General features: G+C 40.4%; 1 protein-coding gene across 1 annotated transcript; it reads left to right on the top strand.

Moving 5' to 3' along the window:
- The first annotated feature begins 264 nt into the window (after window positions 1-264).
- On the top strand, window positions 265-11,148 carry LOC136426586 (disintegrin and metalloproteinase domain-containing protein 10-like). Its single transcript, XM_066415257.1, has 12 exons — window positions 265-380; window positions 912-1,080; window positions 2,536-2,641; window positions 3,428-3,685; window positions 5,154-5,352; window positions 5,979-6,142; window positions 7,196-7,388; window positions 7,636-7,792; window positions 8,310-8,408; window positions 8,776-8,860; window positions 9,551-9,656; window positions 10,807-11,148. The coding sequence occupies exons 2-12, from the start codon at window positions 995-997 to the stop codon at window positions 11,073-11,075; spliced, it is 1,722 nt and encodes a 573-aa protein (XP_066271354.1). The 5' UTR covers window positions 265-380; window positions 912-994; the 3' UTR covers window positions 11,076-11,148.
- Window positions 11,149-14,893: the final 3,745 nt, after the last annotated feature.

Raw genomic sequence — 14,893 nt, 5'->3', positions numbered from 1 at the left:
AGAACAAAATAATGGCTGTTTGTGCCAAATAAGGGTAGCTCATTGATTATTTATGAGTAAGTCAGAGTAACTGTCAGTAACCTCACCAATAGTTAAAACCCTGGGTCAGAAGAGCAGGGTTGATGCTTGAAGGCTTTGTTACCGAGCGATTCAACCCTGCTGGAGGAGGGTGAAATGAATGAGGTGCACAAAAGGAAGTTTTCAAAAATGAATTTCGAGCCCTGCTACCAGACTGAGGAAAGCGTCTTCACATCTTCACAGGTACTTCAACTTGCGCCTGAAGTGAGACACGTCAACCTTCTCTCCGGACTTCAAACTGATAACGGAAAACGGGGAGGAGGACTACGACACTTCCCACATCTACAGCGGCGGGCTGTATGGTGAGTTGAAAAGCCCTGTCATTTAATATCTGTATGGTGAGTTCTGATTGGTCCTCCTCCCTGAAAAGCCCTGTCATTTAATATCTGTATGGTGAGTTCTGATTGGTCCTCCTCCCTGAAAAGCCCTGTCATTTAATATCTGTATGGTGAGTTCTGATTGGTCCTCCTTCCTGAAAAGCCCTGTCATTTAATATCTGTATGGTGAGTTCTGATTGGTCCTCCTTCCTGAAAAGTCTTGTCGTTATCTGAATGGTAAGATTGGCGAACACGGAATTAAAAGAGTGTGGGCTCAATTTGAGTTATGTCCTTGGGAAAGGCATTTTACACGGCAAAAACTAAAATAGATAGAAAAATAAAAAATGAAATTCATTTTCTATTGTGCATTCTTGGCTTGTGCAAAGTTGCAGGATACATGTACAGCGAGGGACACACGACTATGGAAGGAGGAACGTTTTTAAGATTTCACCTTGTTTTCTGGTTGGAAAAAACACACGTTGTTATTATTGTTATTATTATCATCATTTCCTTTAGGCTACCCGGACACTGTTGCCCATGGTAGTATCATAGATGGCAGGTTTGAGGGCTTCGTGTACGCGAACCATGGCAGGTACTACATGGAACCGGCGGAACGATACTTCGACGAACCCCAACGGTTCCACTCGGTCATGTACATGGACCAGGATATCAAGTATCCCCACAGGTGTTTATCATCTTAATATTTCCGAGTAAAGGAAAACATGAACAAAATGTGGAAAAAAATCCAGAATAGATTTTATGGCATTTGTGGCCATTTTCAGACCAAACATGTTTATTCAGTGACCCAGGATACTGACTGGAGCTTACTTTGCTTCTTACTGTTACATACCGGGTCGCTAGCGATTTGCTTCGGCGGCCCAAGAACAGTCTGCCCGCCCGGTCTTAATCAACGCTCCAGGGAGTTGTAGCCCGTGGGAGTGAACCGCGCCCCTTGGTAGGGCCGGTGTCACAGGGATCTCGTACCCCCCGTGAATTTGAACCCCCCGGTTCGAAATCACTAGTGAATTTGCACCACCCGGTGCGAAATCCCTAGCGATTTCGCACCCCTCTAGTGATCTCGCACCCCCAGGGTGTAGTATGTGTTCTGTTACGGCATTCATAATTCCCAGTGGCTATCTTTTTAACAAATTGATTGGTAACTATCACTGACGTTTCAAATGCTCTGTTGACTGAAGTGGTAACGAAGTGGGTTGTGCAATGACTATCTGGGAGTCATGGTTCTTGTGTTCAAATCCTGGTGGCGACATTTTTTTTTATCCCATAGTTTTTAACATTAAATAACTAATAATTTTTACTCAGAAATGTCATAAGATTTCGATTAAGGCTTCGATAAATTTTTCTAACCCTATTTAACACCCGTCATCCATTCAATATGTGATATAATTTTGTATGATAAATGTTATTCAAGTCTCTAAAATAATTTAAAAAATCAATTATGAACATTGAAGTAAAACTATGAACTAATCGTACATTCCTCATGGCACAAAGGAAGAATATTACAACGAATCATCGTGCACAGAGAGTCACCATCATCGCGCTGTGCTGAAATATTAGTAGCGTTACATTAGTCCAGGGCATGGGTTCCCGGAGTCTTAGATGTTTGTTCTGTCAGACACAGCAACTTGTAATACTCTTGATTACCACGTTAAACTATGGCTTTATTATATCAAAATGCAGTTTTGAATATAATTGCTGCACAGGCAGAGCACCTTTCGAAATATTTGGAGGGGGGTCAAAATCCCTAGGGGGTTCGAGGAGGGGGTGCGAGATCCCTAGCTGGGGGGTGCAAGATCGCTAGGGATTTCGCACCGGGGGGTGCGAGATACCTAGTGATTTCCCACCGGGGGGTTCAAAATCAGGGGGGTGCGAAATCCCTGTGACACCGGTCAATCCCCGGGCGCGCTAATTAGGGTTCTGCGGGCTGGGGTCCCTGTGCCGCCGAACGAACTGACTAAAAGATACAGGCTAAAGGGAACCGGCTAAAAGGCCCGATAAACAGTCTGGACCCCAGGGTAACTGCTACATGATTGTGTAGGTCAGGTTATGCAGCAAAGTAATATGTTTATCCTTATGGTTAAAACCTGATGAAACTTTTCTCTTGAATAATGCTTATTCATAGGTATGGTCCGTACGGTGGGTGTGGGACGAACCAACGGCTGCAGGACTGGATGGAGGCAGTACAGAACTCTGCTGTAGAAGAGAAGACCTCATCTGCACCACAGAAGGTACACGATGTGTCCCCAAATCATCGTCCTAATACCAGCTCAGAAAAGGACAAGAAATAGCCATGCCTTTAAGTATCAGACTTTCCAACCGAGGATTGATGTGTTCAAAAATTCGTATTTTCCTAGAACGATCGTAGAGTGGAACTCGTTACAACCGAGGAGGTTTAATCAAGTACAGTGGAAGCATCCTCATTAGATATCTTTAAACAATGCATGCATTAGATATGCGAAGGTTAGGCGTAACAGGTTGTTCGGTGTAATATAACCAGCTGCTGCCGCGCCGCGTACCTGCGAAGCTGGTGTGTTACGCCGAATGGCGGTTATACCGGCTATATAGATACAGATACAGATACAAATCGCCCAATGTTTTGCTGAAGAAAATAGCAACAGAATATCGACTTGTACTACTGAATTAACGACATCTTTGATTTAGTTTGAAAACGATATTTGTGGCAATGTATGTACCATGTTAACATAAGAGAATAGTTGCATTAATGCATACAGCCAAACTGAAAAGTTCCAATGTAAATGTTTTGGCCCTTACTTTGAAAAGTCTTTTCAGTCAGGATACTACATGTAAATGAAATATACAGATTTTCAGAAGTGTGTGTGGGAGGCTAATCATCACATTTTCCAAAGGTAAAAGGCTGTTATCGTCATCGTGTAACAAATTGAATATAGCAATCTGTACAATTGTGAATGCAAATTTTTTAAAGATTACGAAAAAAATTGTTAATGCAAAAACAGTTAACAATTTTAGATAAATTTTACCGTCTTCTTTACAAGGATGTGAAGAGGGAAAAGGAGAAGAGTTCCAGACAGAAGAGGGCCGTTGGATCACCAGAAGTTCTGGACAAGGGTTCCTGCGAGATGTACATCCAGGCGGACCACAAGTTCTTCGAGTACTTTCAGACCCGTAACGCCGTCATCGGTCAGATCTCCTCTCACGTCAAGGCCATTAACCTCATCTACGGGGGTGTCATCTTCAAGGATGCCACCAGCAACGGCATCACTGGGGTGACCTTCACTGTACGCAGAGTCAAGGTCAGTTCAATGAAGTACAAGTAACAACTGTGATAAGCAAAACAACAGTTCCCCAAGTAACTTGATAAAATTTTGAAACAGACGTTTCAGACAGCATTGTGCTGACATTGTCTTCACCTCATCAACAATTCAATTCAATGTCAACACAATGCTGTCTGAAACGTCTGATTGTTTATCCAGTTGCTTGAGTAACTGTTGTTTGGCGTATCTTATTACCTGGATGTCTTATGTTCATCAACGTAACAATTGTGATGATTTTTGATGATTGTATGTTAGAAAGGTAAAGCAGGCCGAGCTCGAAGTGTAATGCTGGAGACGAAGTCAAACACTTTTGTGGTGGCTGAAAGTGCAAGCTGGTCTTCGCTACAGCAGCTTTTGTAGCCAAGTACACCCCCCTATTCTTCTCGAAAAGTGTGTTGGGTTCTGAGGCAGTTGGAAACAGTTGTTTTCCCAAGGATGGGACTTTCATCCATGGTCCAACTGAGAAATTGGCTGCACAAGAGGAATTTCCCAAAAGTCATTTAGTCAACTTTCCTTGTCACAACCAGTAGAGGAGCTTTACAGCTTTTCACTAAGCCAATACTGGTTAAATGAATAAATAATAATAATAATAGTCTTTATTGCATATTCCTGACGAGAGTGGCTAAATGCACAGAAGACCACATGTGGCCTGTAAGAAGCATAATGCAAAACATGAGTTAATTAAATGCTATACTAACATAAAAAACTCAAACATGTAAACTGTGGGCTATTGCTAAACTGTGGGCTATTGCTAAACTAAATGAAGATCACCTATTAGTTTCTTCTCTCTTTCTGAAACATTTGGAGATATGACTACATACTTTGTCCATTATATGTTCGTTCTTACATGACATTAGGTATATAAAAGTGTCCTGCTTTGACATTTTTGTACATTTCTTGTCTGATTCTATTATCTTAAACAACGATTGCCGCTCATCTTTATATAAGGAACAATCAAATAAAAAGTGGATTTCATTCTCAACATATAAATCGTCAATAAATTGAAACTGAACACACACGTAATGCGTGCATATATCTATCTATCTATCTATCTATCTATCTATCTATCTATCTATCTATCTATCTATCTATCTATCTATATCTATCTATCTATCTATCTATCTATATCTATCTATCTATCTATCTATCTATCTATCTATATATATCTATATATCTATATATATATATAATTCCATCTATCTATATCTATCTATCTATCTATCTATCTATCTATCTATCTATCTATCTATCTATCTATCTATCTATCTATCTATCTATCTATCTATCTCTCTCTCTCTCTCTCTATGTATATATATATATATATATATATATATATATATATATATATATATATACATATATAGATAGATAGATAGATAGATATACGCATTACGTGTGTGTTCAGTTTCAATTTATTGACGATTTATATGTTCATATATATATTCAGGTGAATGAAACATCAGGGTGTTCGGACCCAGGCGGTCCCTCGTGCAACAACCCCTTTGCACCGGACAACATCGACCTGAGGCGATTCCTGGAGATCAACTCGGAGGCGAACCACGATGACTACTGCCTGGCGTACGTGTTTACAGACAGAGACTTCGGCAATGGTCTTCTCGGTCTGGCCTGGACCGCGTATGCATCAAGTATAACTATTTTGTTGTACATGTATGGTATACAGGTATCTTTATATTTCGCCCATATAATACTACAGTTAGTTAAAAGTTAAAATCCTTCCACACCATAATTGATGTATAGGGCGGTGCCCATCTCCGTTTCATAGCCCTGGGCCACACTGTGGTGCAATCACTGTAGCAGGGGGCTGGTCCACTGGCAGTGAAGTGTGTTTAACTTCCATACTGTTTCAGAAGTATGTATCATTTTTATAAAGTCTTTGGTATGACTCAATGCGCCTCTTGTCCAGAGGTGTCCTACCCGGGGCTTGAACCCCAGTCCTTCTGGTCCAAGTGATTTGAACCAGATGTGGTGAGAGGCAGAAGGCGCAGACCACTACACCACAGGGACACCCCAATACTACAGTATGGGTGAAATATATTTGTTTTTGGTCATATGTTCTTCTTCTTCTCCTCCTGTCAAATCTTCAAGGGATTCATCTCGGTCGTCACTGGGACAAATGTGCTGAAATTTGGTATGCAGGTAGAGTGAGTACCTACCTCCAGTCATTTGTTTGATAGAGGCCCTTAAATGATTTTACTTTCTTTTCAGAACTCAATTTCAAAGTTTGAATTACCACTTTATTTCACCAAAACAGGAAGATCTGGTGGAATTTGCGAGAAGTACAAGAAGTACACGGATTGGAAGTACATGACCCTGAACACCGGGATTCTGACCATTAATAACTACGGGGCCAAAGTGCCACCTAAGGTTTCCCACATCTCTATGGCTCACTACGTCGGCCACAACTTTGGATCTCCGGTGAGTGGAATTCAACAGTGTTAGACTATTGTACAAACCAACTATTTAGAAAGGTCCTTTCTACCACCATTAGAAATGGAGGTATCATTTTGTGTGCGTGTGTGTGTGTGTCTGTCGGTCTGTTTCCTGATATTTGTGATCAGCATAACTTAAGAACGTCTGGATGGATTGTGATGATGTTTGGTATGTGGTAGGTCTTTGGAAAATGAAGGTTAAGGTCAAGTTTGGGCCTCCTAGCAGCTATCCTTGGTATTGCAGCATAACTTTTGACTTTGTGTTTTTTTGTACTGGACAGGCTATGGTCTTGATTTTTTTTGGCGGCGTATAGCTTTTGACGTAAAAAATGTAGACAGATGAAACTTTGACAGAGATCAAAGATGGTTTTCCTATACTCCTAAGAATTGTGATGTTAGGTAAAAAGGGCAAACACATTCTTTGCTTACAAGGCAACCTGGGGTTGCCCTCAAACAAAATTTGGTTGCACAAGTTCATTCAATTTGTATATGCACCCAAATGGAGTTAAGTACTAGTATTGTCCATGCCTTTTTTTGCAATTTCCAAAATACACACAGTAACGCGTTGCCATACATCCTCCATGCTGCTACTTTCTTTTTGCGACGCCTCAGGGGCGAGCCTAATGATATAGTATTGTGTGTAGTCTGCAAAAATTCTAGGAATTGCAGAGGAATGCGTCCACAGAAATTTCAGTCCACAGGCCGATAACTCAAGAATTCCTGGACGGATTGTTCTTAAATTCGGTGGGTGTGTAGGTCTTTGTAAAACTTTGAAATGATTAGATTTTGGATCCCCTAGCAACTTTCTATGGTACTGCAGCGAAACTTTCGCTTTTGAAATCTCATGTTCTGAACATGGTGTGGTCATGATTTTTTAGTGGAAGATAGCCCTTGGAATTGAGAAAAAGTTGCTTAGGTTTTGGCCCTCTAGCGGCTTCGTTTAGAACTGAAGGAGCTGGTAACAGAGACCACCGTCGCAATGGCAATGTCTTTGTACGTTGCCAATCTTGTTTGAAGAAAGTTTTGTTTATTGATGTAGCACGACACCACGTACAATTGCGTCCCTGGCGGAGAGTACGGGAACTACATCATGTACGCCGGCGCAACCTCCGGAGACAAGGCCAACAACTACCAGTTCTCATCATGTAGCAAGGCGAGCATCCACAGTGTCCTGGATGCCAAGATTGTGGGCGACTGGCCATATTCCCCACCCAGTACTAGCTGTTTCAAAGGTGGGTTATAACCTCCATTAACATTAATCCGATGGGTTACATAAATCGGCCACTTTGAAAAACATTTTGTTTGAGAGATCTTTAGTGCAGCACCCCCTAGAATTTGAATATGACTTCTTCTGTTGTCAACTGTACATTTGGCAATGGTGAAGGTAAAATCTCCTGCATAATGTTTGCAAGTCGATAACAGTGGAGTCTCAGTAGTACATTAACACTTAGAATTCTGTTTGAATATGTTTTTCATCAGAATCGAATGCTGCTATCTGTGGTAATGGTATAGTTGAGGAAGGTGAGCAATGTGACTGTGGTTACTCTGACCACTGTCGGATGAGTGGGGAGGACGACTGTTGTGTGCCAGCAGGGAACACCAACGCCTGTCAGCTGCAGCCTGGAAAGGCCTGCAGGTTAGTATCTTATTTTTTGGGTGCTTTTTAACTGTGGCTGTGTGTGTGTGTGTGTGTGTGGGTTAATGCGTGTGTGTGTGTGTATATGTGTGTGTGGATGTGTGTGAGTGTGGATGTGCGTGTGAATGTGGTAATGTGTGTGTGTGTGCATGTGTATATGCGTGAGTGTGTGTGTGTGTGTGTGTGTGTGTGTGTGTGTGTGTGTGTGTGTGTGTGTGTGTGTGTGTCGCCAGCATAACTGATGAAGAAGCTGTGGATGGAGATCCTTATGATATTTTGCCGGTGGGATGATGCACCTCCTGGCTGTCTTATTCGGTACTCCAGCAGAACTTCCAGTTTTGATACCTCGTGTTCTGGACATGCTATATTCGTAAGGGCCTTTCAGGTGTATTGTTTTATGGATGACGTCCATGCAACCCCATTGCAAGAAAGAAGAAAACTAAGAAACTAAGCTAAGGTCATTATGTACAAAATAAAATGCATCACATAAGTTGACCTTGGTCTTTCCTTCTTTCAGCCCAAGTCAAGGCCCATGTTGCACTTCGCAGTGCACCCCTAAAGGTTCAAACGTGGAATGTTCTAAGGAATCAGAATGCAGTGCTAGCGCCAACTGCGAATATCCTTTTACTGTGACTTAAGTATAACTTTTTGGCGATGGCTCAGGGGCAGAGCCGTTTAGTATAGCCCTGCAATTGATTTGCAAATATTCTATGAATTCTACAAACGCAATCTCTAGGTATTTTTTGGCTACGCCTTGTTGCGTTGATGGTGTAAGTGGAGGATTCGTTCTAGAACTAGCCTTGTATACATATTTTACATATTATAGATACATATATATTATGATATTTGCGTGACGTCTGTTAATCGTGATTGTATTATGGCCTTACTCACTTTTGTATAAGGGCATTAGTCAATAGGTGAAAATCATAGCTGCCTTTCCAAAGACTGGTGCTATAAGTGTTTGAACCTTGACCTCTTCTTACTGGGACGAACCCTTATTGCCCGTCTCCACAAGCCAAGGCCAACAAGACAGAGTGCAACAACGGACGCCAGGTGTGCTGGAACGGAGTAAGTGTTAAAGGCAACCATTGCAATACTAGGGCCAGAAATACTAATGTCAAAAGTCAATGTATTTAGTCATTTCTATACGTGATTAGTTCAAACAATATAAGCGACGTCCATCATGCAAAATTACGGCGTCGTTGTGACGTGAGATCTCACTGAACAGGGTTTTTCTAGGCTCATGAAACTAAGGGAATCATCGTACGGCATGTTTTTGATCAAAGTATGGATTTATTACGCAAATGTGCTAGATAGTGTTAGTAAATGCCACTACCATAAAGATTTCACCATTTTTTATTTCCATATTTCGGGCCCTAATATATTGCTTTGATTGCCTTGAAATGAAAAGATTTTGACCATAGTCCAAGAAAAAACAGTTATAGTGACAATCCTGTTTTCGCTACCAAATTCTTGATGGCACGACTTGTGCTCAAAAATCAGAGTCTGGAATGAACATGTAAAACAATCCGTTGAAATGATTTTCCAAGGAATTAAAGGAAATTTTATTCTTTTTAACTGTTCAACTTGAACTTAACTGATTGCTACATGTACCAAAAAATCATGTATGCAAATCCCATTGAATTATGAGTAACGGTCATGTTTATAGTTCTAAGTACGCAAAGTAGTACATGTATTTATTACCTTGATGAAATATCATGGAGGTTACAGTCTTATCATGAATCTTTCTTTTGCCAGATTTGCCAAGGGTCCACCTGTGAGAAGTTTGACCTTGAGGAATGCACCTGTCGTCTGAATGAGAACAACCGACAAGAGCTGTGTAACCTTTGCTGCCAGGAACCAGGTACGGGTGTTCAGTTAGTTAGTAAGCTAATCAGTTACTTAGTTAGCTAATCAGTTCATTAACTAATCACCTATTTAGTAAGCTCATCCGTTTCTTAGATGTCTAATCAGTTAGTTTGCTGTGTCACATGTGCTGCCAGGAACGAGGTATGGGTGTTTAGTTAGCTAAGCAGTTACTTACTTAGCTCATCTGCTAGTTAACTAGTCAGTTAGGTAATCAGTTAGTTAGCTAATCAGTTAGGTAATCACCTAGTTAGCTAATCGGTTAGGTAGCTGTGTCACATGTGTTGCCAGGAACGGGGTATGTGTGTTTAGTTACTTAGTTAGATAATCATTAGTATTTTTTCGTTAGTTAGACCATTGCAGAGAACAGCCAGCGAGAGTTGTTTGATCTACATTTATACTGCCAGGAGCCAGGTAAAGGCATAAATAGCCTAGTTAGTTAATTAATTAGTTAAGTAATTTTGATTTCGCATACTTTTACATCTACTTCAGACTAATAACAGCTTCTCACTCACAATGAAACCGCAAAATTCAAAATATAACCACAGCAAATATTTCATTATGTACAGTAGCTAGAATAGCAGACAGAAAACTCTTAGACTATAGTGGTATGGAAACTGCCTCTTTAAGAAAAATTTATCTCGACATCTGCTTGGTGGATCTGTGATTTGGTGACAGTATGCTGTCTTTATCTTTCTCACGCGGCGGACATGATAGAATGAAAACGAGGCCCTTGTGGCAAACATTGGACCGATCCTAACTGTCAATCACTATTAGCAGTTTAGCCAATGATTACCTGATGATAAGAGAATCGACCAATGAGGAAGTGGCTGCATGACCGTCTAAAAGTTGCATTTCTATGTTTTTATTTTGCATTTCTACGTTTTGACGGAGGAGCGCGGTGACTACGGGATAGGTCAACGACGCTCTAAATTTCTGCATCTTTTCTGTGCATTGCCTTAGTTCTGATATTAATACTTGGATTTCATATTTTAAAACTTAATGTGATTTAGGAGGAAAACTAAATCTGTACATTATCTTTGCTTCTTTGCCTCATTGGCCTCGTCTTCATTCTGTCATGTCCACCGCTGAGTGTCAGGGACTAGCCTAATAGTACGATATACAAAATGCTTCTGTTATCAACAAAGGACGACCAGATACATGCAAGAGCAGCAACAGTTCCGAGTGGCCGTCTCAGTACCAGGGTCTGACATCGCGTGGCATCCTTAAACTGCCGCCAGGAACGCCCTGCGACGACTACCAGGGGTACTGCAACAAGGATTTCATCTGCCAACAGGTGCCCACGTCCACCGAACCCGTCTCCGTAGCGTCCTGTCCATGTCTTTACATTATGTGTTTGCAATACTTGGCTGTATCCATAGGCGTAACACTGCTGAATTATGGTGTAATCTGCTGAACTTCATTTACCTTCAGTGCGGTTTTTTTCGTGTTAAGAGGGAAATTGCGCTTTTTGGTGTGTTATGAATTTAGCTAAGGCCACACCAATTTATTTTCTTGGTTAACGGATTCGCCGCTTCGTTTTTTTGCTGAATCAAAATAAAAATAAAAACAGCAGACTGTAAAAAATTATCACCTAACCGCCATATGACCGGCCACTTTCTCCCCTCAAAATCGGCAAAGCAGCAGAACAATACTTGGTTCACTGTAGCACTACCACATGTGAAAATATTATATGGGGTTTTGTTTCACATTTGGTGTGTGTTTTTAGTCCCAAAACAGCTAAGAAAAGACGAATATTTGCTGACCGAAAAATATATTTGGTGGTCACCGACGAAATTTTCGGTTCTTATTTTGCAACAAAATCGGCAATCCAGTCAAAATAGCTGGTTCCTTTTAGCAATATTAGCCATAGAAATATCATGTATGATGTTGTTTAGCCTTTGATGATGGTTGTTTGGTCTGAAAACCAGTGAAAACCCGACAAAAACCACGAGGATGGCTGTACATGTGCTCTCTGTGCTCTGCTAGTAAGACCGCCATTTTGTTTGTTTGGACAGAAAGTAGCCTCACATTCCACCGTAGATTACGGGCTTTAAAATTGATATCTTCAGCATGAAAAAAAGTATCGATCTTTTGGAAAACTGGAGCAGACAATGAATATTAATTAAGCAAATGCCAGCAAGATGAATATGTCAGAAACATAAAGTATTGTGTTTTCAAAATAGTATCGGCTTGAAGATTTTTCCTGCCTTTTTGTGATTGTAGATAAGAAGTAAACCTGAAGTTCCAGGAAATGTCCTCCACTTGTACTTGAAACAGCCAAAATGCTAATGCTTCCTCCTTCCATGCCTTTTTTTTTTTCCGCCCGCCCGCTCCATTTTTTTTCTAGAAAAATCCGTTAACCAAGAAATTAAATTGGTGTGGCCTAAGCAGTTGAAACAGGTCTGGAGTACAGTAGTCAGTCATACAAGGTAAACATATTCATGATGCTATGAACTTACAGTAGAACGACCACTGCAGCAAAACATGGAATAAAACCACAGTGACAATTTCACGGTTTACAGTCGTATAAGGGTGGCTGAACCAGACTATTGAGATTATTTGTAATTTTTGTGTGCCCCATGCAAATTATGCAGGGGATCAGAGATTCTGCTGTTCCTTGCCTTCTTACTTAAGCATGAAAAGTAACATTTTGGATTATGTTTGAAGCTCTGAACCTGAAAATGTCAGAGTAGTATCTTTTTGGATTCAATCTTTTATCATAAGTACCCCTGTGTTGATGATTATATGTAAAATACATTTGCTTTGAATCAACCAACATTATAATCAAGAATGAATATTTAGTTATTTCGAAAATGGGCTCATAGAGTAAGAATAAGAAGTGTTAAAATAGATATTGATGAGTAATGTTCGTATCTACACAAATTACCTAGATTTATTTGTCTTTGCTCTTTATTTCTCGTTAAAAAAGATCTGGATGCAATAAAAGTGGGTCTGTGACTTTGAATTGACCGATGACTTGATAAATGCTTCATACATATGCAAACCTACCTAGGCGACCACCTCTTCAACGCGACCACCTGGCCAATGGCGACCGCTTTTTCTCGGTTCCGAAAATTTTCCCCATAGGCACAAGCATTATGCGGCCTGCTCAAGGCGACCACCCGTCCAACGCGACCGCGACCGCCATCAATATGGACCGCACAGAGCACAATCCCTGCCCATGGCGACCGTTTTCCAGCGTGTGGTGACATCGGATTTTGCTGTCGAATGTCGCGAAAACGTTTTAAGACCTTGACGGACAAAAATATATGAATAGCATCGATTCCTCGATAACCCGCTTTCCCTCGGTTTATACGGTGTCGTAAGGCATGGTTAGTTCCAGGGCACGCATCAACGTCATAAACCATCCCGTTCGCTTCGCTTATTCGGTGGTTATAGGAACTGGCCATGCCTTCTGACACCGTAGGAACCTCGGAGTTATCAACCTACCAGTATAGCGCAATTTTAGATTACATCAATGAATTACTAACGCAGTGAATTCACTTGTCCTGGCACACACAAAATCTACAACCTACAAAGCCTCCAATTTAATTTGGGAATGACAGTTTAATTTGCTCCCACATTTCAGTAATCAGTAATCCAAATGTCTTGATATCACATCTGGTAGGTGAAAGTGAAGTTGGAAATATGTAAAGGTCATTGATGACCCCCTGTGGATTAGCCCAATTCTACCGAATTATGGGAACTGGAGCCAGAACTCTGCAGAATTCTGGGAATTATAGTCAGAATTCTGTGATTTATAGCCGGAATTCTGAGAATTATAGTCAGAATTCTGAGATTTATAGCCGGAATTCTTAGAATTATAGCCAGAATTATGAGAATTATATTCGAACAGGAAAGTGTTCCATAAATTGTCATTCATCAGGTCTCAGTCACTGTCCTTATGTTTTATCCATGGTTTGAAACAACAAATTTTGCCACTGTAATTACTTTGTTCACAGTAGCACTGACTCTCAGATTATGGTTGAGTCCAAGAAATATAAACAATTTGGTTATCTTTACACTAGTACCATTCTGATTCAACATGTTCTCGACTCTTCTCCAGAAGTTACCAAGTCTTTTACAATTTACAAACATGTTTATATACGTCTCATTTTCATTACACATTGGGCTAAATATCTCGCCATCCTGGTTTCTAATTTGCCATTTGTTTAGTTTTGCTTTACAGGGTAGGATATTATACAAGAGTTTGAAATTAAGTTCTCTCAATTTGTTTTCCTTAACATTCACAATAAAACTTCTTATCTAAAATCCTAACATCAAGTGTTTCACTCGACTTATCAATACATCTACTATCTATCACTTCTTGTGTTTTAATCTGGTTACATGATGTACTGAATGTTAGCTTTTCTAAAGGAACAAATACAGTGTCAAAAGTTCCAAGTTGTTGTGTTTGCAGTTCAGCTTCTCTGGATTGGTCCATGGATACTGACTGCCACTGGTAACCTTCATTAACATTAATCCGCCGGGTTACATAAATCCGCCACTTAAAAAAACAGTGGGTTTGAGATGTCTCTAGTGCAGCATCCTCGGGTATGCACAATTTAGATATACAGGAGTGCATTAAACTGGGGGACGTTGGGTTGGAGATCTGTTTGGACGTATCTTTTCAGGGTGGCGGAATTATGTACCCTTGCGGAATTATGTTAGTAGATGTTAGATCTACTTCGAGATTAAGTCTGACCTGTATTAATAATACGTACTGGAATTTGGTTTGAACAGCAGACAGGGCAAAAATTACATCTCAATCCATTTAATGTGATTTTTGTTGACTTGAATCCTGAAGCCCCTGTCATAGGTAATTTTATTAGGTAAATTTTGCATAAAAGTAGAAAGGCCAACCATGTTACTTTTCAATCTTTTCTTACTTATGTGAACTTCTTCCATAAAGTAGAATAGCTGTAGAAGCACTGGGGCAAATGGGGTACTTTATGTTGCTGACTTTTTCATTATCAGCATAATAATTTGAATTACTATAATTTGTACTTTTTGTTCTCACAGATGGTTTAATGTATCTATTTTCTTTGGATTTATGAATAAAAATGGTCACAACCAACATTAGCGACCCAAAAGAACATCCCCCAATAAAATGGTCACGTCCAACATGGCGACCCTGTGACGTCACAATTCAAGATGGCGACCACCAATCAAGCCAACGGATTCAACAAAGGTGTTGCTACGCAGACCTGTAAATACGTACTGACGTGTAAA

The sequence above is a fragment of the Branchiostoma lanceolatum genome, chromosome 2, assembly GCF_035083965.1.
Source record: "Branchiostoma lanceolatum isolate klBraLanc5 chromosome 2, klBraLanc5.hap2, whole genome shotgun sequence".
Taxonomy (NCBI): domain Eukaryota; kingdom Metazoa; phylum Chordata; class Leptocardii; order Amphioxiformes; family Branchiostomatidae; genus Branchiostoma; species Branchiostoma lanceolatum.
This window is presented reverse-complemented; position numbering and strand designations above follow the sequence as displayed.

Coding starts and splice junctions, on each gene's coding strand:
- LOC136426586 (XM_066415257.1), top strand. CDS start 995: ATGGAACCGGCGGAACGATACTTCGACGAACCCCAACGGTTCCACTCG. Junction 3,686..5,153: donor TCACTGTACGCAGAGTCAAG/GTCAGTTCAATG, acceptor ATATATATTCAG/GTGAATGAAACATCAGGGTG. Junction 6,143..7,195: donor GCCACAACTTTGGATCTCCG/GTGAGTGGAATT, acceptor TTATTGATGTAG/CACGACACCACGTACAATTG.